Raw genomic sequence first — 24,903 nt, 5'->3', positions numbered from 1 at the left:
ACAGAATTGACCCATCCGACTCAATATTCCCTGTCGTTAATGTCGTGGTTGGGGCTTTTTGGTTTGCTCCATGGTGTGCTGTGGCGGGGTGCCCGGGAGCGCTCTCTCCAACTCAGGGGGAAAGGGCTTGTTGACTGTGTTTATTACTATTACTATTACGGACTTTGGGTGGGTGTGATTTAAATTTTTGGTTGTTCTTGTTGCTCTTGGTCTTTTTGTTTGTATTTATTTATTTTGTTTGCTTTGTAATTTGGGTTTGCATTTTTGGGGTGTTTTTCATCTTTTTTTCTATTCGCATGGTTTGTTGTGTCGTGTGCTCTGTGTCCCATTGGTGTGGGTGTGTTTGATTAATTATCCTCATTGTTGTTATATTTTGAGGCATTATTGCCTTGGATTATTTTAGCATTAGTTTTATTTTATTCTATAGGCCTATTGTGTTTTAAATAATTGTAATAAAATAAAAGTGGCTTTTGTTTTGTACTTAGGGCATCACATCTCCCTTTTGTGTCCACCCCTAGCGCGGCCTTTGTGTCCACCCCTAGCGCGGCCTTTTTTTGTATTAACAATTATACCCACTCACCACATATACATAGATATTACTCTGGTATGTATATTTAAATATGTTTGGCCAGAGGCGGTTCTAGGATTTCATTCTTAGGGGGGCTTAGCCCTCACTATTGTTGCTGATGCATAGACAGTTAATTTGAGATGGAAAATTTCCATAGACACTGTACACATTAAATGCACAAATACAGGATAAACAAACAGAAACAGAAAAAACCTTCTATAATCACCTCCGTGTCGCCAGACGTTTCATCGTCTCCCACCTCCGGCTGACATACAGCACAAGCCATCGCACTTCTAAGGAAGGGCTATCACACATGCACAGAATAGCAGAGAATAAATAAATAAAACTTGGATCTTTTTTTTTTTAATCGACATGCATTTCTTAGTTATTTTCATTTTTATTTTAAAAAGTAAAAATTATATGTAGCACCCCCTACCTGTTTAGTAAGGAGCAGCTTCAGGTTCAACAAACTAATGCCTAATTGATATGGTATTAAGGCCCCTTTAATGTCACTGAAGGCAATACATCGTGTTGTAACAGCCAGTATATGTATTACTGTTGTAATGACTGCTGTAGTATTTTATGCCACCACTTGATGGCGCCTCTTTTCTTTGTGATTATACTGTAAGGTTATAAGTCACTGACTGGAAAATGTAGTAGTGCCACAGAGAGAGACATGTGTACACGCTTCACTGTGCTCTACTCAAGTAACGGGTGGTACAGGATAAATGGACTAAACTCTATATGTTCATATATGAATAACAGACTTAGCGACGTGGAGACCTGGCTTTGTATGGCTTTCTCAGGTTGTAATAAAGTCACAGTGGAACACCGTAAGTGGTCGCTCTCTTCTAAGCTATCCTGGAGTCCATGTTGATGGCTATAGCTAGCGCTCTCCGCCTCTATTACCGCCTCATGTTACAGTGTGTAAAAGTTACTTATAATAAATCTGTTCACTCCCAGTCACTGGTTTCAACTGAATTCTTTCAGCTACATAAAAAAAACTTGAAGTACAATACGTAAACAGCATTTAATTGAAGTAAAATTGTAAAGGAGATATATTTGAAATTAATTAAACAAACTAACACACATAAACTTAATTGTACCCTTTACCTCACTGTTTGCATTCTCCTATAGCCTGAATATTCTGTAACGAACTGAATAATACTGTATAACTAATAATACTCTCAGTGGGCCCACACTCACACAGTTAGCACCCACACACTCTCACACTCCACCCCGGAGCAGGCCTGAATCGTGGCTTGGGTATGTAGTGGCCGATAAACAGGAAACTGGTCTCTTCACTCTCTGAAGTGCAACATAAAAGAAAACAAGATGGTAACTGCACGCTTTAGAAAGCGTAAAATGGCCGCATATCACATAGTAGGCCTCTTGCAGATCCGTGTCCTGTGCGGACCCCAGACCTCACGGTGATCTGGACTGCTATCTGGTTACCCTTGGTCACTTAAATGTTGAACTCCAAAAGCTTCTGTCCCGGGTTTGAGCTCTCTCTGAGTTACCTTTGCAACTAACTCAAAACTCAGTCTATGTCTATGTGGTTAGCCTGCTAGGTACTTAGCCACGGTGTCAGGAAAGAACACCCATACAGTCCAACTTCACACATACACAATAAAAATTACTCAACCCCTTTTGTACACAAATTTACTATATGCACTTCAACATATTAATACGATGCTCCATCGATCAATTTACTGTGACGTTTGAAATCTGGCTGCTCAAAACCAAGCTCCACTCAGCTTTTTCTTAGCTGTGCCCCTCTCGTCTCTCTCTTCTCCTCCCCATGAGGGATGGACATCAACAAACTCCGCCATTCAAAATTAAGATCCCCCTAACTCTTATGGCAAAAGCAAGTTTTGTCTTCTCCTCAATTAACTGTTACCCCTGCAAACATTCTTAAAGACACAGGCACACATATGTTGTGACTCAACATATGAAATACAGAACTCCATTACCATTTAATTTCTGAATGAGAAACTAAAGTAAACAAGCAGTACATAAACCACCGTAATCCACTACACTCTAGAATGATATTCTAGTGGGTTACATATACTTTCAATAACTTTTGATAGTTTGATAGTTGATCGTTTTAGGAGGTTGAAATGACAGACAGGGAGCTAACCCCCCCCCCCCCCCCCCCCCAAAAAAGGGTCTAGAACCGCCCCTGTGTTTGGCAATGCAGTGTGCCAGTTAAACTGTTTTCATGATATTTTGCATGTTTTGCCATTCTCCTCTGTACTGCAGAACCCCAGCTTTGCTAAGACAATGATCACTCTTAATGTATTTTCATTTGATTTGATTTGAGTTACTAATGAATTAATTCAATCGTGTCACATCCTTCCCATCTTTTTATTGACAGTTTGTAACGGTTCAGTTAATTGTCTTTATATTTTTATGTACTTTTTATTGACATCAATACCAATGAATCTACCATCATGCCATACCTGTATTATATATATTTATTGTAAGAATAGTTAGGGAATGCAAATTAAAATAGGGCATACAAGTTGCATAATTAGACATAGTGGCACAAACGGGGAGTGACTGCATTATTTAATACATATATGTAACAGTATATTTAAGGTCTCGAGTCAGCAGTTATTGTAAGCTCTGAAGAAGGCAGGCCGCCCTATTTACATGTTACACATGGCCTGCAGTGCCCCTCCCCCGTCCTGACTTAAGTCAACCTGCAGGCAAAATATTTGAAAGCTAAGTCACCCTGACGTTCAGACAGCATGCTATTTAAAACTGGACACCACCATGGCACCTTTACCGAGCAGTTCTAGTGAAGTATGTGATCGACCCTTTAATCCGTGAAAACAACGCTTCTTTGGATAAAATCGAGACTTTTTGTCGATTCTCAAATGTCGCTTCCAGTGGTGCTGCCGGGGTCTTGCTGCCCGGTTACCGGGACCTCGCAGCTCGCAGAGCCATCTTACCGAAACCGGCCCCGTGGCTTTTCTGCCTCTTCCCGGATCGCCGGCGGTGTTTCTCGACAGCTGCTGCCTGGTCGGCCGCTACTTTCGCTGGGCTTACTGCAGCTGCTTCTCGGCAGCTCCATGGTGGCGCTTTCCTTTGGAGCCCTGTCCCTCAGCAACTCACCTCCCATCCGAAACTCATGTCCTTTCTGGGCAGGCTCTTCGGTAAGATAGCCATAGGCTTGGATATATCAGCCCGGTGCGTGGCATACCATATTTTAAACAACTATCACAGTTAACAAAATAGGAGTTTGGTCAGATAGCTCTACACACAGACAAAGGTGTTGTATGTCACGATTTACCGTTTAAAAGGACATGACAGACGAAAATGCTTTAACATTAGAGCGATATTGTAAAAACATATTCATAGCGAACTGTAGCACCTCACTGTTTCCATGTAATTTATAACGTCTTTCTGGAAATATAACATGAAATTCTCAGCGCTTCTTTGCATGTTACCGTAAGAATCATTACAGTTTTAGTATTTTACTGTGGTGTAACCTTGTGTATTATGCAGAGCTGCAGACTTGGCTAAGGATAAGATGCTCAAATGTTTCATTTTAGAGGTCAGAATTTAAAGCCCTTAAGACGTGAAGTGTGGAAAAACACTTGTGACGTGACTTGTTTTGCTGTCGCATAGGCTAGTTTTTTTGTTCACGCATCATGGAGTAAGGCTAGTTTCTGTTCACGCATCATGGAGTAAGGCTGGGTTTCAGTTCACACATCATGGAGTAAGGCTTGTGTTTTGTTCTCGCATCATGGAGTAAGGCTAGTTTCTGTTCACGCATCATGGAGTAAGGCTAGTTTTTTGTTCACGCATCATGGAGTAAGGCTAGTTTTTTGTTCACGCATCATGGAGTAAGGCTAGTTTCTGTTCACGCATCATGGAGTAAGGCTGGGTTTCAGTTCACACATCATGGAGTAAGGCTTGTGTTTTGTTCTCGCATCATGGAGTAAGGCTAGTTTTTTGTTCACGCATCATGGAGTAAGGCTAGTTTTTTGTTCACACATCATGGAGTAAGGCTAGTTTTTTGTTCACGCATCATGGAGTAAGGCTAGTTTCTGTTCACGCATCATGGAGTAAGGCTAGTTTCTGTTCACGCATCATGGAGTAAGGCTGGGTTTCAGTTCACACATCATGGAGTAAGGCTTGTGTTTTGTTCTCGCATCATGGAGTAAGGCTAGTTTTTTGTTCACGCATCATGGAGTAAGGCTAGTTTTTTGTTCACGCATCATGGAGTAAGGCTAGTTTCTGTTCACGCATCATGGAGTAAGGCTTGTGTTTTGTTCTCGCATCATGGAGTAAGGCTAGTTTTTTGTTCACACATCATGGAGTAAGGCTAGTTTTTTGTTCACGCATCATGGAGTAAGGCTAGTTTCTGTTCACGCATCATGGAGTAAGGCTGGGTTTCAGTTCACACATCATGGAGTAAGGCTAGTTTTTTGTTCACGCATCATGGAGTAAGGCTAGTTTCTGTTCACGCATCATGGAGTAAGGCTTGTGTTTTGTTCTCGCATCATGGAGTAAGGCTAGTTTTTTGTTCACACATCATGGAGTAAGGCTAGTTTTTTGTTCACGCATCATGGAGTAAGGCTAGTTTCTGTTCACGCATCATGGAGTAAGGCTGGGTTTCAGTTCACACATCATGGAGTAAGGCTTGTGTTTTGTTCTCGCATCATGGAGTAAGGCTAGTTTTTTGTTCACGCATCATGGAGTAAGGCTAGTTTTTTGTTCACGCATCATGGAGTAAGGCTAGTTTTTTGTTCACGCATCATGGAGTAAGGCTAGTTTTTTGTTCACGCATCATGGAGTAAGGCTAGTTTCTGTTCACGCATCATGGAGTAAGGCTAGTTTTTTGTTCACGCATCATGGAGTAAGGCTAGTTTTTTGTTCACGCATCATGGAGTAAGGCTAGTTTTTTGTTCACGCATCATGGAGTAAGGCTAGTTTCTGTTCACGCATCATGGAGTAAGGCTGGGTTTCAGTTCACACATCATGGAGTAAGGCTTGTGTTTTGTTCTCGCATCATGGAGTAAGGCTAGTTTTTTGTTCTTGCATCATGGAGTAAGGCTAGTTTCTGTTCACGCATCATGGAGTAAGGCTGGGTTTCAGTTCACACATCATGGAGTAAGGCTAGTTTCTGTTCACGCATCATGGAGTAAGGCTAGTTTTTTGTTCACACATCATGGAGTAAGGCTAGTTTTTTGTTCACGCATCATGGAGTAAGGCTAGTTTTTTGTTCACGCATCATGGAGTAAGGCTGGGTTTCTGTTCACACATCATGGAGTAAGGCTTGTGTTTTGTTCTCGCATCATGGAGTAAGGCTAGTTTTTTGTTCTTGCATCATGGAGTAAGGCTAGTTTTTTGTTCTTGCATCATGGAGTAAGGCTAGTTTCTGTTCACGCATCATGGAGTAAGGCTAGTTTTTTGTTCACACATCATGGAGTAAGGCTAGTTTTTTGTTCACGCATCATGGAGTAAGGCTTGTTTTTTGTTCACGCATCATGGAGTAAGGCTAGTTTTTTGTTCTTGCATCATGGAGTAAGGCTAGTTTCTGTTCACGCATCATGGAGTAAGACTAGTGTTTTATTCTCGCATCATGGAGTAAGGCTAGTGTTTTGTGCTCGCTACATGGCCTAAGGCTAGTGTTTTGTTCTCACTACATGGCCTAAAGCTAGTGTTTTGTTCACACATTATGGAGTAAGGCTAGCTTGTTGTTGTTTACTCCATAAAATGTTAGCCTGGCCAGCCAGACCCACTCCTTTCTGAGCAAAGGAATGTGGTCCTGGACCTGGGGGTGGGTTTCTCTGATTGGTTTATTCTGTGTCCGCCCCCTGGAATTCAGTCTCAACTGAAGATATTCCAGACTAATTCTTTGTGTAGAATAGAAAAAGAGTTAGTCTGGCTGGCTAGGCTAATAAAATGTGACCTAGACTTTTTCAGCAGAATTAAAAGTAATTTTATTACTTATTAAACCGAAATATGTGTTACTAATGTTATCTTTATGACTCTTCACCTGGCTCTTTGTATTATATTTGTTAGATATTAACATTAACATTATTTTTCTGTATTTGTCTCCAGGTCATTCTGTCAGGCATTATAGGCCTCACAACATGGAGAAAACCAATGCTTCTACTGGTAAGGCACATAGTTTTAGTTTTTCTATAACCTAATGATGTTATAATGATGTTATAATGTGATAATGTTGGATTTAGTTATCAAAAGTATCAGTCTGTTTTATTGTCAATTCTGCGACATGTAGAGCAAGAACAGAGAATTGAACTTTTGTTACTTGGTGCATACAGATAAACTCAAAACACTAAACACTAAGTAGTGCCATGTAAAAACTACAAAATACATGCTATGCTCTTTATGGTGCCTCTGTAGAATGTTCACAAGATGGATGGAAGTAGAGATGCTGCTGTGCCTTCTTGGCCAGTGATGCGGTGTTGTCGGTCCAGGAGATTTTCAGTCTGACGTGCACACATAGGAACTTGGTGCTGCTCACCTTCTCCACAGCAGGACTATTGGTGGACAAGGGAGCGTGCTGGGTGTGCACTCATGAACTTGACAAAAATCTCTTTCATCTTCTCCACATTCAGAGAGAGATTGTTTCTGCTCCACATGACCAGGCCGCTCACCTAATTCCTATAGTTTGTCTCATCTATGTTGCTGATGAGACCCACCATCTGTGCGTGCTTTGCATAGATGTACAGTTGTGGGTCAGCAGAATGAAGTGGAGGGGGCTTAGCACACATCCTTGGGAGACCCCTGTGTTCAGTACGGTGGTGCTGAATTTGTTATTGCCAACCCATACTCCCTGTGTTCTCCCAGTCAACAACCAGTTGCACAGCAAGGTGTTGAGCCCCAGCTGGTCCAGTTTGTGAATGAGCTGACCATGACACACGTCGTGCGCAGTCTCTCAGCACACGACCAGGTATGTTCTCAGGGCCCGGAGCTTTGCGTGTGTTGATCCTGCTGAGCAATTTCTTAACGCTGCGTCAACAGCAGGTCATGATATGCCCTGCCACCACTGGGGGGGGGAATGTTTTCTTTTGAGTGAAACAATTCAAGTCAAAAACAAATCATCACTTTTGATTTAATCCGTATGAACGTAAGGAGAAGTCCGTTTTTTCCTGTCTCACCTCATTACAGGTATTGCGGTCCCGCCTTGTACTCTGTCCACTGTTCACATGTAAATAATCTCAGGTGAACCAGGTAAATATGTGCACACCCCCGAGAAATGACATAAAACGTCAAACTTCATCATAGAATTTACTCACTTTTTCTGCGCGTTTGGATGATGGCGCGTTACGCACGTGAAGAAGCGCTTCTTGTATTCCACACAGAGACAAATATTTTAGCTTTATCCCATAGAATGGTTGAGAGTGACTAAATGTCTGAGCTTTTACTCAGCTCCCCAGCCTCAATGGGCAGGTTAAAGCCACATTTACTCTACATACATGGAAACATTTACAAGTTCAGCTGACTTAATGTGGGCATACTCAAATACATCTTGTGCTGCACAAGTTACCAAACAAACATCCCCCAGGAAATGAAATCTCAACATAAGTTTGCAGGCTAGATGCAAGGCCAGATATAATTATAAGATACTGTTTAATCAATGTAGGACATTAAACAGCTTAAAAATTGTGATTAACACTCGCCAGTTTAGATGCTGACTGGTGTGGTCATTATTCTTCAGTAGCATTATAGTCTTTGGCTGGTAAACTAACAGTTTCCAATGCAAGACTCACACACTGGTACTACGGCTGAAACAGATAATTGATCAAATTGTTTTCCTGCGATTATTAAAATTAAAATAGTTGCCAAATGTTTTTATCAATCAGTTAGATCTAGTGATGTAGCTGTTTGCGGTGGCACAAGGTGACAGTGAGTAGCTACAGACAAAAATGGCAGAAGTGAAGAGTGAAAAATTGTGTTTTTCATAATTAAACCATTTTTATGCTATTATGTGGATTGTGTGTGTGTGTGTGTATTGTGTGTTGTTGTTATTTTTGTTATGTATTGAGAAGCTGGTATGAGAACCAATTGACACAATAACTTACATCTCATTGAGCAGACAGGCATCTGTTTTATCTGATCAACTGGTCCACACTGACTCTAAGACAGAGGCATGATACCCATTTGACCCTTAACCTCCATGTTCTTTAGGCTTCATATTTATGTCTATCATGTCTAGATGCTATGGCTTTTTTGAAATTATAGTGAAAGTGCTTCTTTAATGTAATAAAATGTAAGATCTATTTAAATGTAATCACAAATAATAGTTTATTTTTTTTATTATATGTGTGGCAAATTAGTTGTTTAAGGTTCATATTTTGACAAAAAAGACTTCTGTATATTCTTTTGTAAAACTCTGACTTATTGTTTAGTTGAAAACATAATTAACTGATTAATCAATTATTAAAATAGAAGAATACATTATTAATCCCCAAGATTGTTACAGCAGTTGTTTTTTGTTTTTTTTTAAGTTTGTTTTGGAGAACGGTGGGGCACGCATGTGTCTGTGTTATTGTTTATATGGTAGAATTATAGAGTCTGATAGCTGTGGAGACAAAAGACTTCCTGAATCTCTCGGTCTTAGCTTTAGGAGGAATTAGTCTGTGACTGAATGAACTTCCCATTCTCCCAAAGAACAATGCACTCACTACTACAGACTGATAGAACATCTTCAGTAGCTTGTTGTACACGCCAAAGGAACAATATCTCCTGAGGAAGAACAGTCTGTTCTGTCCTTTCTTGAAGAGTGCATCTGTATTGTTTGACCAGGACTCCAAGGTATTTGTAGGAGTCTATAATCTCTACTTTCTCTCCAAGGATGGAGACAGGGACTGGGGTCTTCCTGCTCCTCCTAAAGTCCACCACCAGTTCTCTGGTTTTGTTGACATTGAGCTTTAGACAATTGTTCTTACACCAATCAACAAAGCTTTTTATCAAGTGTCTGTACTCTTCATCGTTATCATTACTGATACATCCAACAATTGAGGAGGAGTCAGAAAACTTTTGGAGGTGGCAGGTTCCTAAACAGGAATGGGCCAGTACAGTTCCTTGGGGTGCACCGGTGCTGCTCATCACCACATCAGATACACAGTCATCTAAGCAAACAAACTGTGGCCACCCAGTGAGGTAGTCTGTGATCCACTCCACCATGTTTGATAAAATAGTAATAATGATAATATAATAATAATAATTTTGATAATACTCAAAATAGTTTATTGGAGCCCTACATTAGACCTAAAAGACTGAGAATGTTTCTGATGTATCTTCAAAGATATTTTTTTTCCTCGATTGTGCAAAAAGAGATGAGTTATGTAATTTCATTTGGACAATGATACAGTCTAATGTCATCTCATCTTTGTGTTTACATATGGCCCATGCTACATTTAACATACCATATATTTCCAGTGTTACATGAGTTTTAACTACAATAATCCATCTTTCTTTCCTTCTTTCATGTCACCCCTCTCCCCATCCTTTCATCTCCAGGTCAATGTATTTGTCCTGCTGTCTGTGGTGTGTGTGCTCCTTAATCTGGCTGGATTCATCCTGTGCTGCCAGGGAGCCCAGCTAGTTTCCAGTATGACCAGCTGCCAACTGGTGAGGCTGCTACTTGTGTCTCTATGATTTTGGTGTCATCATTTGTGGATTTTCAGTGTCTGTCCTTCACACTCTCTCCGTTTCCTGCTTCATTCTGTGGACAGTCTAAAGAAGCCTTGACATCCAGAGAGCATTAATAATTTGATGTAGTCCATGCTGAACCAGTTTACTAGGCTAAGACATGGCAAGAAAACTGAATAACTTTTTATCATTTGTTCACCTCATGGAAAAAAAAATTCCCCAATCCCCCAGTGAAGTAAGATGTAGATAAACATTGTCATTTAACATTTATTTTGTGTTTTTTGTATGTAAAACCCCAGTAGTTGAAACTGAGTACATCAAAAACTAAACTATTTTTTTTAATTACTCAAACTTTGTTTATTAAACTTTGTTTTTGCTATTATAAATAAATTTTAACTGACATTTACTAAGTGTAATTTAAATAAAAATTTTTGTTTTAGTAATTTATAGTAGTTATTTGGTTTCACAGTAAAGTTTTAATCAAGTACAGGTAACAAATGTTTTCATTAGCTTCATAATAAAATATTTAATGTGTTAACTTAGTCTTTAAATTCAAATAAATTACAAACTTATTTTAATTAAAAAAATAATTCATTCAACAGAATTATACTATTGTAATTATCAAGTTTTTAAACTGAAGTACCTCTAACTCCTTTCTAAGACGTTTCTATAAAAACAAGCTAACACAAGTTCAAATTTGTTGAACCATAAAAACATTTACTAAGATCAAATTTAAAAAATGCACTAGCAATGGGCAAGGACCTTCAGAAAAACAACTCTACAAGTGTACAAAATCCTACTTTTAAATTTGTATATACATACACAGAAAATTCTGGTCTTTGGAATAAACTTCCTGGTAGTTAAAATCAGCTCAATCTGAGTGTACATGCGTTATCATCAAATAGACTCCAGTATAGAGTTAAAATTACTCTGCTCTTGGAGTTTGATTTTTAACACTTTTTTAGAGTTAAAATTAATCTAAGAGTTCAAATACTAATCCTACAGAATACTTGCAAAATTGAGTTTAATATGAACTCCTTACTAGTGTTAAAATCAACCCCTCTCAACTAATTGCCCAATTGCACAGCCTCAAGAGCATGCATATCATGAATGCTGGGTCTTGTTTGTTTTCTGAGAATCTACTGCACCTACTGGTAACTTGTTTGCCATGTAGCAATAAAAAATATACTAAAAACCTGGATTATTCTGGTTAGTCACATTGTACTGCTATTATTTTGAACAATACTGTACATTAGATGAAGTAACAAGGAACAACTTCACAGTGAACTCATTTAAATAAGAAATCAGATAATACAACTCTCTGATACAACATAAAATTGTGAATCACACCCATGTGAAATTTGAGAATCAAAAGATTTGATGTTACAATGCTGAGGTGTGGACCTGTGTGCAGAGACGAGGAGAGTGAAGGTAGATGCACAACCAAAGGATTTATTCCACTAGTGAACACAAACACTAGCTACACAAACTTCATTAGTGTCAGTCTTCAGCAGACTAAAGGAAAACGACACTGAATCAGACATAGTGTCCTTCTTAGTGGCTGGAAAGATCTGCTGTGAGCCGGGAATCATCCGACAGTCAGGATAATATGCTGCAGTAAGCACTCAGGATAATAAGTAGTCTCCGTGATGAGCAGATCCGAAACATCTGCGTGAACCAAGCCCCTCTCAGCTCAGCTGGAAAGGAGGCTAGAAGGAGTAGGTCATCCATCAGAGAAAGGCCCTCGGGAAGCGTCCAGAAGGTGAGGAAACCAGGATAAACAGGACAAACCAGGAAAAAGACCCAGGAAAACACACATGCTCTCCCAGCTCCTGACAGTACTCCCCCCTTAACAGCTGGATACCGGACGGCTCAGCCAAAATAACAGTCCACTCCGGCAAACCAGGATCCAGGACTGATCCAGTGGGTGGTACCGCTGGCAAACCGGGATCCGGAACTGATTCGGTGGACAGCCCCTCTGGCGAACAGGGATCCAGGACCGGTCCGGTGAAAGGCTTCTCTGGCAGTAGGGTCGGCAGATCCAACCGAGGCACCAGGGCAGAACTTGGGATCATGTGTAGGGACACCCGCCTCATCACCCAGTTTCTTGGGGAAAACAGACTGTGGAGTAGGGATCCCTGAGGGAGTGCCATCACCGGCACACTGGAGCCCCGGAAGCAGAGAATATGCCACAGTGGGGATGCTGAGGTGACCTGAGGGCTGGGAAACTGGGGGGGGGGAGACCTCAGCCGGGACGGCTTTGTTCGCGCACTGAGGTCCATGGAACAGGGGTGGAGTCTCAGCAGGGGGGGTGGTCGTTGGCACATTGAGGTCCAGGAGCTTGGAAATCTGGCTCGTCTGGCCGGGGTGACAGAGGTTCTGGATCATCGGGCCTGGACGCTGGCTGCGACTCACTGGCCTTGAGCTGGAGAGCGCTGGCCTCGGGCTGGCGAGTGCTGGACTACGGTGGTCAACCTCTGAAGAGCCGGCAGCGAGTATTTTAAAGCCGACATTGGAGACTCAGCTGGTGGAAGTATGTCAGCAGGTCTACCATCTTCCTTGGTTGGGGGATTGCACTCCTGTGGAGTCTGAAACGGCATGGCAGTGGAAAGCAAGTTCAGGAACAACCTTCCCGTTCTCATAGGTGCTGGTGCATCCTGAGTATGGGAGTAGGTCCTGGGAAACTGCCCTGGTTGACGCCTGGCTCTCTCTGCTGGGTCCATGGTTGGAGGATTCTGTTACAATGCTGAGGTGTGGACCCGTGTACAGAGACAAGGAGCCCGAAGGTAGATGCGCAACCAAAGGATTTATTCCACTTGTGAACACAAACACTAGCTACACAAACTTCTTCAGCAGACTAAGGGAAAATGACACTGAATCACATGTAGTGGCTGGAAAGATCTGCCATGAGCCGGGAATCCTCCGACCACAAACAGTAAGCAGTCAGGATTATAAGTATTCTCTGTGATGAGCAGATCCGAAACACCTGCGTGAACCCAGCCCCTCTCACGTCAACCTGAAATCGGGATAAACAGGACAAACCAGGAAAAAGACTCAGGAGAGCCTGCGCACTTTCCCATCTCCTGACATTTGAAATGTCTTAATCTTTCCTCAATTGTTTAACCAGTACCTTCCTTGGTAGGTTTTCACTCACTTGAAAAGCATGCATGGAAACATGTTTCATGTGCAATCAAAACAAAAAACACTATACCATTGTGTAAAATGATTGAGGCTATTTTGCTGAAAACTGGCATGTTTTCATCAGTACCCATGCAAACAAAGAACCCAACACAATACTCAACACCACAACATCTTGCCCAATTTGTGAGATTGACAGTGGTTTGTGAATTAACGTGGAGAGATGCAGTTATATCTTCTGAAAATTCAAGTATCTCAAGTGAACACATTTCGCTTCAAATCTCTTGGGCCGATCTTTCTAATGCACCTTGGGTAATGGACCATAAAATGATGTTTTGGAAGCAAGTTGTTTGATGGGTACAGTTCTTTAAAGAGTTTATGATGCTCAATGTTAAGGTGCTTTAAATAAACTGTCATCCCATCCCCTCAGTGATTGAGTAAGAGAACACAGTGTTTATGATGTTCAACAACAAAAGCAACAAGTGCCAGTGCAAATCATCATCTGGTATCAGGTCACCAAATATCAAAGGTATGTTTGTGACTAAACACAGTGTTTGTGATGCCTTTAAGCCTATTCCATGTCCTCAGCAGTTAAGGTTAATATTTGTAGGCTTGTTTTTAGTTTCCATATAACTATAATTAAAAGCATACGTTCTGTTCAACAAGCTTACTTTAGAGATGAAATGTTCAATTATATATTCAAAAAGTAGTTTGATCTCATATTGACCAACCCCTTCCAAAATATCATGCATGATGTCGACAGCATAGTTTTCCCCAGTACCGAAATACTGCAAAGTATTGAGCATGCTTTTCCTCTTGATGCCAAAAGAAGAGGTTAGTGTTGGATCATCTACCAAACTGGCATAATGCTGATCATTCAGTATTGGTGATCTTAAAGTCAAACTTGGGTCATCCTTTGAGAAAACTGACTGAGCTGAAGATTTATCATTTAAGCAAAATCGACAGAAATAATTTGCATTAAATGATTCCAAGAACCCAAGAATGCTGTGCATACCTAAGTTATCACCAGTAATGAGAGCAAGTGTACCACATACAGGTTGATCAGAAAATGGAACAGCAACTCAGTTTCTAATATTTTCAAGTCCTTTATTAAAGGACATGTCCTGGTCAAAAATAACTCACACACAGTAGTGCTGGAGGCCAGGGCTATGCCATCTAAAGTAGCCCTAATTTTAGAAAAGTTATTTCTGAGGTTTTTGGGCCCAAATACAATAACTTCTGTTTTCTCTGAATTTAAAAGTAGAAAAGTACTGGTCATCCAGGCCTTTATGTCAGTTAGACATGCTTTAAGTCTGGTTAACTGGTTTGTGTTAACAGGTTTAATAGATAGATACAACTGAGTGTCATCTGCATAGCAGTGGTAATTAAGAGAGTGCTTCCTAATGACATAGCCTAGAGGAAGCATGTACAGGGTGAACAGAATCGGTCCTAGCACAGAGCCTTGTGGAACTCCATAACTAACTTTTGTTCGTGTGGAAGGTTCATCATGGAAATGAACAAACTGGAATCTGTCCGATAAGTAGGATTGGAACCATTTTAACGCTGTTCCTCTGATACCAGTCACATGCTCCAGTCTCTAATAAGATGTTGTGGTCAATAGTGTCGAATACAGCACTAAGGTCTAGGAGGACAAGTATAGAAACAAGTCCATTATTTGAGGCTTTTAACAGTGCTGTTTCTATACTATGATGTGCTCTAAATCCTGATTGAAAATCTTCAAATAGTTCATTTCTGTGTAAGTGGTCTGATAGCTGCTTAGCAACAGCTTTTTCTAGGATGTTAGAAATAAATGGTAGGTTGGATATTGGTCTATAATTAGCCCAGACTCCTGGATCAAGACTAGGCTTTTTGAGTTCACACAGTGAAGCTACAGCACTGTCAATAATATGATCAATTTGGTAGGGAGTGGGATTGAGGCAGCTGCCCTCCACTATGTTTATACTTGGCGTAGATGTAAATAAAGATGGAATCATTTTCTTAAATGTATTAACCCTCTGGAGTCGACGCACGCGCCGGCGCGTTTTGACGCATCTTTTTCTGATAAGGCCGAAACAAACTGAAATTACAATTCTGATCGTACAGATAAAAGAAGTATATCATTCAAATCTGTAAAGGGTCTAGTTTTAGTGGCATACCCTCATAATAACAACAAAACGTTGTGCTTTTTTTAAATAAAGAAAGCCGACAGGGTGCGCTCTCGGACTTTTCTGTCTCTGCCATTTCTCTTCACAGACGCGTAAATAAAACAACCAGAATCTCAGCGAATACTTGGCTCATAAAAATAAGAATTATATGGCTAGAAAGCTTGAAATGTTTTCTTTTGAGTGAAACAATTCAAGTCAAAAACAAATCATCACTTTTTATTTAATCCGTATGAACGTAAGGAGAAGTCCGTTTTTTCCTGTCTCACCTCATTACAGGTAATGCGGTCCCGCCTTGTACACTGTCCACTGTTCACATGTAAATAATCTCAGGTGAAGCAGGTAAATATGTGCACACCCCGAGAAATGACACAAAATATCAAACTTCATCATAGAATTTACTCACTTTTTCGACGCGTTTGGATGATGGCGCGTTACGCACGTGAAGCGGCGCTCCTTACATTCCTCACAGAGACAAACAGTTTAGCTTGTCCTCAGAGTAAAAACACTGATTTTAACTCAAATGAGGATCGTTTGGCTCCTCATTGTGTTGTATTGTGCTGCACTAATTCGTCCCATCTACATTGACTGAAAGGGTCATTATGCGCGCCTTTGTCTGGACGTTCAGTGCGTCTTTTGTGTTCTCAGGTAAATCACATGACTATTCATCCTCAGACACACCCTCTTGCATATGGCCTTTCTGGACAAAAAGTGTCTTAGAAAATTTAAATCAGTGTATTGTTTACTGTGAATGTGTGAACAAGATGACATTCACAGCACTCTGAAGTAAACACTTTAGCCTACAACATGCTGGTCTCCAAAGTCTTGTGAACCAATGTTCTGTTTGTGTTTTATGGTCTTATTTCAGTGAGTAAAAAATTGTAGTTTTTCACTAGCCATGCATAAACACTTTTTTCTCAAAAACACAATAATGTATAAACTTGAAGCTCACATATTATTGTAGCCAATTTTGTGCTGATTACAGTGTTATCAGACTTTAGACATTAATATGTTTAAAAAACACTGAAAAAAGCACAAATGTCAGGACATGTCAAAATTTGTCCAGGCCCCAAAAACCCCCTCAGACCCCAGAGGGTTAACAGCGTAGGCAGATAAGCATCTGCTGTAGTGGAATTTTCTTCCAAACGCTGCATGATCCATCAAAATTAAAATTAAATTCAAAAGTTATTATCAGACAAAACAGGATTTTGGGGAAGAACTATTCAATGTTCAATTTCGATGCCATAGGTCAGAACAAGATCAAGGGTGTGATTAAAACAGTGGTTTATTAACGGTTTATTAACATTTTGAGTGAAACCAATTGCATCTAATATAGAATTAAATGCAGTGCTGAGACTTATTTTCAACATCTACATGAATGTTAAAATCTCCCACTATAATGACTTTATCTGAACTAAATCGGACAGGAAGTCTGGAAATTCAGTTAAAAACTCTGAGTGGTGGGCGGTACACAATGACAAGTAGAACTGGTTTTTGTGTTTTCCAGTTTGGATGCGAGAGACTAAGAGTGAGGCTCTCAAATGAGTTATAACTGTTCTGAGGATGAAAGTTTAATAAGTTTGAGTGGAAAAATAGCTCTGTTTTGCCAAATGACATTTTCAAGAATTTTTTTTTTCCATTGCTTGAAATAAACACAGGTTCATGCTGCTTCATGTCACCCGACAACCTTCCAGGTGGATCTTTACGTGGTGATCTCCCAGCACCACCAGGTGAAGGGCTGGACATATCTCTCTCTGGTTCTGCAGAGCCTTCATTATCATTGTCAGTAATCCAGTATTTTGCCACCGAAAGGAGAAACTGCTTATACTTCATTTTTTTCTCTGGATTCAGGGCATTGTAAATTCTAAACAATTGAAAAGTCCACAGTTTATGAGATAAAGGACAACTTTGTTTGTCCATTTCATCGTTTTCCTTAGAATAGGATATGAAAGGTACTGATCCGCACGATCAACTCCTTTCATGTGGGCATTGTATTGATTTATACACACAGGTTTTACTATATCCTCTCCAGTTTTTCTATTTTTTTTCCCTGTATTTGAGAGAGAGAAGTGTGTGAATTGTTGATATTCTGACATCCTGCTTATCTTTCCATACGAGAAGAAGAACCTTTTCTACAGAATACTGTGTCACCTTTCTTCATTCTTGACGCTTTGGCTTTCAGACTTGGCGGTAAACCTCTGTTCACCCTAATAGTTCCACAGACTCTAGTTTTGTTTTTCAGTAGTAAGTCAGCAGTAGAGGTATTGTTATAATAATTGTCCTGGTAGATATGGTGCCACATACCAAGATAAGGACTAAGAACTGAAAGAACAGTTTCTTCCCTTCACCAGTGTAAATCTCCATGTTGCAGATATAGCCTGTGTCACTCTCGCATGCCATCCTAAGAAGTTAACCATACTTTGTAATCTTTGCAGAGTTGTATGTTCGAAACCTTAGGCGTCCTCTCGATGGAATCATTCCCTCGTCCAAAGACAACTGTTTCTTTGGTCTGTATATTGTCCTGAATTATTGAAGAAAATAATCCAGCATAGGTTGAATTGTCACAGTTGACCACATTACAAAAATCAAAGTGCACAGTCTAAGTCTCATCGGTCCAAAAGATAAAAGTGGGCACATCATTAGCTCTCTTTGTCCTAGGTTTTGTTTCAGTGTTGTTCATGATATTACCTGGCTGACGCAATTCCTTCTCAAGGGAGGAGAAGATACCAGGTCTTATCTCAGTGGAGTTGGTAGCATTCTCTGGCTGTTGCAAACCCGTCTCAAGGAGAAACAAAATAGGTAAAACGATGATTAGTGATATAACAATCAAGATGCTTATTGTCAGTCTGACCCCTCTAAATAGTCTAAAGGGGTGTCAAGGTCAATATTTTGGACCCTCCATGGCAACATGTACTTTTGAGCAGTCTCCTCCCCAGGTCACTCTACTCTTTTCACCTAATTCCCCTGGGTGTGGTTGATTTGAGATGAGTGGTCCCTATTGGTCCCGCCCCCCTTTGTAGCCAGGTTACTTTTACCTTTTGCAGTGTGTTACATGAATCCAGGAAGGTCTTTCAGCAACTCTCACAGCCGTGGGTGTGAACAGCAGTACTTGATAAGGTCCTTCCCAGTGTGGGGAATGCCAGTGCTTCCTTTTTATGACTTTCACAAAGACCCAGTCTCCTGGTTTCACAGGAGGAGACAGGACCCTCCTGTTGTGCATTAATCACAGATACAGTTGAAACCAAAACTTTACATACACTGTATAAAAAGACATATAACTTTTTTTTGCTTACTGTCTGATATTAAATCATACAAAACCCTTTCAGTTTTAGGCCCGTTCGGATTTTGTGAATCCGAATGGCTGGACATTCCCATGTTGTTTATACTTGCGTATAATTGTTTGAACAGATGAACGTGGCACCTTCAGGCATCTGGAAATTGCTCCCAAGGATGAACCAGTCTTGTGGAGGTCCACAATTCTCTTCCTGATGTCTTGGCTGATTTCTTTAGACTTTCCCATGGTGTCACAAAAGGAAGCAGTGTGTTGAGGTGTGCCTTTAAATACATCCACAGGTGTGCCTCCAATCAACTCAAGTGGTGTCAGTTAACCTATCAGACGCTTTGTGGTAGAAATTTCTTTAAGTTTGAAAGTTGCTAATTCTCAGAAAACAACCACAAGTGTGATGAATCATCTCAGTTTAATCACGGGCCCGGAGAGGACGTCCTTGCAGAATGTCCTCTGCCGTCTGTGTTAAAAGACCAGTTTATATACATTTTGACAAGAAAGGGGTGGACTAATCTTGAACAGACTCCACGTTTGTTCAGGTACTATCTTCAGTCTTCTTACCATCAAAGAAACAAATTGTTGACAGTTATTTACAACCTTCTACCCTAAAACACTAAACCAATAAAACAGACAGAACCACATACCATGAAAGGGTCAAGCAAACATTCAACCCCCACATTGGTTAAAGTTGGTGACCATTTGCTCTGTTGTAAAATCCTCACAGCTTCCAAAGCCATGACTTCATCATCTGGGATTTCCCAAATAGTTTAAAGGCATAGTAACCTTAGTGTATGTAAACTTTTGACTTTGAAGAAAGTAATACAAAAATCTCTAATAAATTCTCTCACACATTATTTTGACATTTAGCAAATAGAAATTATTTTGGGAATCCGAACGGGCCTAAAACTGAAAGGGTTTTGTATGATTTAATATCAGACAGTAAGAAAAAAAAGTTATATGTCTTTTTATACAGTGTATGTAAACTTTTGGTTTCAACTGTACAACATTTTTATTAGTCAACATTTTTGCCATGTAATCAGCAATGGTCTCAGTCATGTGAGCATCTTCCTTAATGAATGGTTTTAGCTCAGGAAGATGATAAGGTCTACCATACAACATTTCAAATGGTGATAGTCAGTTTACACTTGGTGTTATGTGCATGTGTAACATCACTATTGGTAAACATTGCATCCAGGTTTTCCAGGTGTGGGAATTATTACTTCTATTACATTACAGATTAAGGTATAAGGCAGTATTAGATTACTTTTATCATATTATGGATTAAACTTTTAAGACATTCTTACAGTATAATCATGAAGCATTCTAATATGTGTGAAACAGTAGTAGTTTAGACATGAACTTGTTTTTCAGTAATTGCAAGGTTTCCCACAGGATGAGAAATAAATTAGACATAACATCAGATAGGATGTGCCTGGTGCTTTTGTTGTTGAACTCTGTCTTACAGGGCAGCTTGACCTCTGCCAGGAGGCATAGCAACAGGGGATATCTCGGGACATCCCAGCGTTCTCAACCTATGGGAGAAGAACACACCAGCTTCCTAAAGATTGCACATTTCATTCTAATATTATCACCGGGTTAAGGGAAAAATAGGCAGTCAGACTTCATGAACTGACAGAGAACACTGTTGGTGTTAGGGACAGTCTGACCCAACTGCAACTGCTTTATTCAGTGTGTCTTAATAAATGGCTAATTTGAGACCATATTTATCGCCTCCGTTTTATCAATCAAACGAACACGCGGAACTGAGGGAGGACATTCCAGTCCCTCCAGGTCTCTGCCATATTTTTCCTGAGCTTTGATTTGATTATTCCATTTGTTCTTTCCACTAGCCCTGTTGACTGCAGGTGATAGAAACAGTGATATTTCACCTGGATTCCTAACACTGTAGTAAGATGTTTAATTACCTGGTTTACAATAAATTTTCTCTGGAATTCCAAACCTGGGAATAATAGTAGTTGTCAGTGTTTTAGCTACTGTTAGTGCATCAGGATGCTTTGCTGGAAACACTTCAGTCCATTTGGTTAATGCATCAATGATCACTAAACAGTATTTCTTGTCACGATTTGGGGGGGTTATAATTATTAGGACCAATGATTCGCCCACTCTGCTACTCAGGTTCAAAGGAAACTTTATTTAAACAAAAACCAAGGAAAACCAGAAACAAGGAAACAGGAAGCTAGGGGACATGGGCACATGAACCAAAGGGACAGGACAGGACATGAACATGGACAAGGGGAACAAAACAGATAGTCTGGTTCACACACGCACTCAGGGACACACCAGACTACAGGGAGACATGGACATGAACACAGGGGAACAAAGCATGAAAGTCTGGGTAACACACACACTCGGGAGACTCACCAGACCACAGGGCCACATGAACATGAACAGGGGAACAAGACAAGACTAAGGCATGAATGAAGGGAACTAAACATGAACATGAGACATGATAAGGGAATCAAGAAAATACACATACAAATTAAAATGGCTACTTAGCAATACCCGGGTAAACGAAAGGCGAACGTTTGGATCTTCATTGTATTGTATTGTGTTGCAGTAATCCCCTCTCAGCTACATTGACTGAAACGCTCATTATGCGGTGCTTTGTTTGGGTCTTTGAGTGGGTCTTTGTCTTCTCAGGTAAATCACATGACTATTCATACTCAGACACACCTTCCTGCATATGCCCTTTCTGAACAAAAAGTGTCTTAGAAATTTTTAATCAGTGTATTGTTTTCTGTGAATGAGTGAACAAGATGACTTTCACATCATTTTGAAGCAAACACTGACACTACAAGATGCATTCCTCAAAAGTCTTGTGAACCAATGTTCTGTATGTGTTTTATGGTCTTATTTCAGTGACTCAAAAATTGTAGTTTTTCACTAATGCTGTTTTCTCAAAAACACAATCATGTATAAACGTGCTGCTCACATATTATTGTAGCCCAATTTGTGTTGATTACAGTGTTATCAGACTTTAGCCATCAATATGTTTAAAAGCAACTGAAAAAAGCACAAATGTCAGGGCATGTCAAAACTTGTCCAGGGCCCCAAAACCCCCTCACACCCCACAGGGTTAAACCATAGAAATATAGTAAGCAGAAAAGATTATGACCCATAAAATCATCCACTACCCTGGAAACGTAACAATTACAATTACCAATTACAATTACCAAAGCAAATTCAGGTCACCAGTCCATCACAGGAAACATATAGACACACAGAGACAAACAACCAAACACACTCACAGTCACTCCTATGGGCAATTTAGAGTCACCGATCAACCTAATATTCATGTTTTTGGACTGTGGGAGGAAACTGCAGTACCCGGAGTAAACCCATGCAAACATGGGGAGAACATGCAAACTCCACACAGAAAGACCAGGTTGTGAGGAACTTCTTGCTGTGAGGCAACTGTGCTAACCACTCATCCACCGTGCCACACTAAATAAACCAGCTATATATTAAACAATACTATTATCTAAAAGTACAATCTGATGCAAATGTATATAATCTGACTTTTTCAATTTATATCTAAACCAAAAGCGAATATGTAATCTAAAACTAGACTAGACTAAAACTAACTAAAGAGACATTGTTGTGCTCCATAAAAATGATGGTTCAGAAGTTGCTGAGAGAAATCTCAGCAACAAAAAAGCCTTGATCTTAGGCACAATGCAAAACTCACCTGACCTCTTCGTGACCTGTTATAGAGCACAGCACACAGTAAAGTTCTGTGATAACTGTAAGTTTTCATGACACCACAGTGCAGACACTGGTGTGGTCGTGAAATGAAAATGAGGTCCAGCAGTTTATTCTTCTCTGTGGTTGCAGTAGTGATGACTTGTGTATATCCCCTGGACTTGAACAGATCCAGTATTGGTTTGCTTGCATTGGATAAAAGGTTCTCATTGAAATCACCACAGACAATGAAGGGGTGACAACCCATGATCTCCAGTGCATCCAATAGGCTTTCTAGGTTAGACAAGAATGATGTCACACTGTAGTCTGGAGGTCAGTAACTGCGGCTTCAACCTTCAATGCAACAAACTCAGTGTCAGATGCACTGCTTTTCATACACTTGAATGTGATCTTTGACATAAACAGCAACTCCACAACCACTTCTGTTGTCCAGTTGTGGGAAATGTGTGTAGGACACAGGTCTGTTAAGTTTGAACCATTGTAACCCTCTAAATGGAGACTCTGCAACAAAGGAGCCTTGGAGGTGAGTTTCAGTTAGTCATGATGACTCTTGATGTCATTGGCAGGCAATCCTTCTGTGTTATGATAGATAGATAGATAGATAGATAGGTAGATAGGTAGATAGGTAGATAGATAGATAGATACTTTATTCATCCCCCATGGGGGAAATACAGATTGTCCAGCACCTCTTATATTTACTTTACATAGAAATGTATTCAATTATATCATATAAATATATAGAAATTACTCTTAGTCAGTATATCGTAGAGGGGGTGTTTATTATTGTTCAATATAGAAAGCAACTTCCTCCGTATCTGCTGCTCCACCACAGTTCTTAGAGGGTCCAGCCCCCTGCCTAGCACAGAACTGGCCTTTTTCACCAGTTTCTCTAGGCGCCTACAGTCTAGGTCCATAATGACACTCCCCCAACAGACAGCAGCATAGAATATTGTACTTGCCAAGACAGTGTGGTAGAACATGCACAGCATGTCACTGCAGACATTGTAGGAACCGAGCCATCTCAAAAAGAAGAGGCGACTCTGCCTTTTCCTGTACATTGCATCCACAATGGCAGACCTCTCCAGTTTTTTGTCCAGTACCACCCCCAGGTACTTTAGGGTCTGCACAGTGTCTATCTCCTGTCCATCAATGCAGACTGACTGGCATGGTGCTTTTGATCTCCTAAAATCAACCACCTGCTCCTGCTCCTGGTGTTCAGGAGAAGATAGTTATTTTTGCTCCAGTCAGTGAAGGCCTCCACTAGGCCCCGTACTCCCCCTCTTGTCCACGCACACATGCCACAACAGCTGTATCATCAGAATATTTCTATGTGGAAGGACTATGAGCTATACCTAAAGTCTGATGAACCATGACCATGAACAGAAAAGGAGCAAGAACAGTCCTCTGTGGAGCCCCAGTGCTGCATTCCAGTGTCCCAGAAACACATCTCCCCAGCCTGACATACTGGGGTCTGGATGTCAAATAGTCCATAATCCATGACGTCTGGGAAGGGGCCACCCCCATACATAAAAGCTTGCCTCTCTGTTTGGGAGGCCGTATAGTGTTGAAAACACTGGAGAAGTCGAAGAACAAAATCCTCACATATGAACCAGGCACATCCAGATAGGTATATGCCCGGTGCAGCATGTACAGCACCACATCTTCCACTCCCATGTGTTTCTGATAGGCAAACTGAAGGGGGACCAAGATCCTCCTCAACCTACAGCCTCATGTGACGGACCAGGAGCCACTCCAAGGTCTTCATGATGTGGGATGTCAAAGCCACCGGTTTATAGTCATTCAGCTCTACTGGCCATCCTGTTTTGGGCACTGGTATTGCATGAAGTCTTCCACAGCACCGGGACTTTTTCCAATTGAAGGCTCATATTAAACAGCCTCTGAAGAGAGACAGCTAGTTGTCCTGCACAGTCCTTCAGAAGACTTGGACACACCCTATCTGGTCCTGCTGCCTTCCCTGGCCAAAGTCTCCTGAGCTCAGCTTCTGCTGTTAGAGACAGGAGCAGCCTGTTTAACCTGAAATGTCAATCCCAGCCACTCATTTTGTGTTTAAATAAACAATAAAACTCAGTCACTCCTGTCAAGCCTTTTATCTGAGCTCGAACTAAAAAACCTCAAATCCTAACAAAATGCCACACAGAAAGGTCCCTGGTCCCTGGCAGGTTATAAAATATATCAATTACATAATACAGGGTGTCCATAAAGTCTCTTTACGATTTAAAAATATATATTACAAAGGCAATTGATGAGATATCTTAATGAGATTTGTTCTATGTACTCAGTGGTTATCAAAGTTCTCTCTATGGGGTTATGTTAAAGATATCGTGTACAAGATATGGGACATCACTGATGCTATTGCCACCATTGAG

The 24,903-nt window shown here is 40.6% G+C and overlaps 1 protein-coding gene across 3 annotated transcripts in view; it reads left to right on the top strand.

The window, feature by feature from the left end:
- Nucleotides 1–3,267: 3,267 nt before the first annotated feature.
- fam189a2 (family with sequence similarity 189 member A2) overlaps nucleotides 3,268–24,903 on the top strand; it is a 41,920-nt gene continuing 20,284 nt past the window's right edge. For 2 of the 3 annotated variants that reach the window (XM_026322624.1, XM_026322622.1), the window contains exons 1-3: nucleotides 3,268–3,729; nucleotides 6,647–6,703; nucleotides 10,076–10,186. In XM_026322624.1, coding sequence (XP_026178409.1) covers nucleotides 3,451–3,729; nucleotides 6,647–6,703; nucleotides 10,076–10,186 — 447 coding nt within the window. In that variant the 5' untranslated portion in view covers nucleotides 3,268–3,450. The remainder of the gene's footprint in view (nucleotides 3,730–6,646; nucleotides 6,704–10,075; nucleotides 10,187–24,903) is intronic. The other variant, XM_026322623.1, reaches the window with a different exon arrangement.

This window comes from Mastacembelus armatus, chromosome 9, assembly GCF_900324485.2.
Source record: "Mastacembelus armatus chromosome 9, fMasArm1.2, whole genome shotgun sequence".
Classification (NCBI taxonomy): Eukaryota; Metazoa; Chordata; class Actinopteri; order Synbranchiformes; family Mastacembelidae; genus Mastacembelus; species Mastacembelus armatus.
Note: the sequence above shows the minus strand (reverse complement) of the source record. Positions and strands in the feature narration are given on the sequence as shown.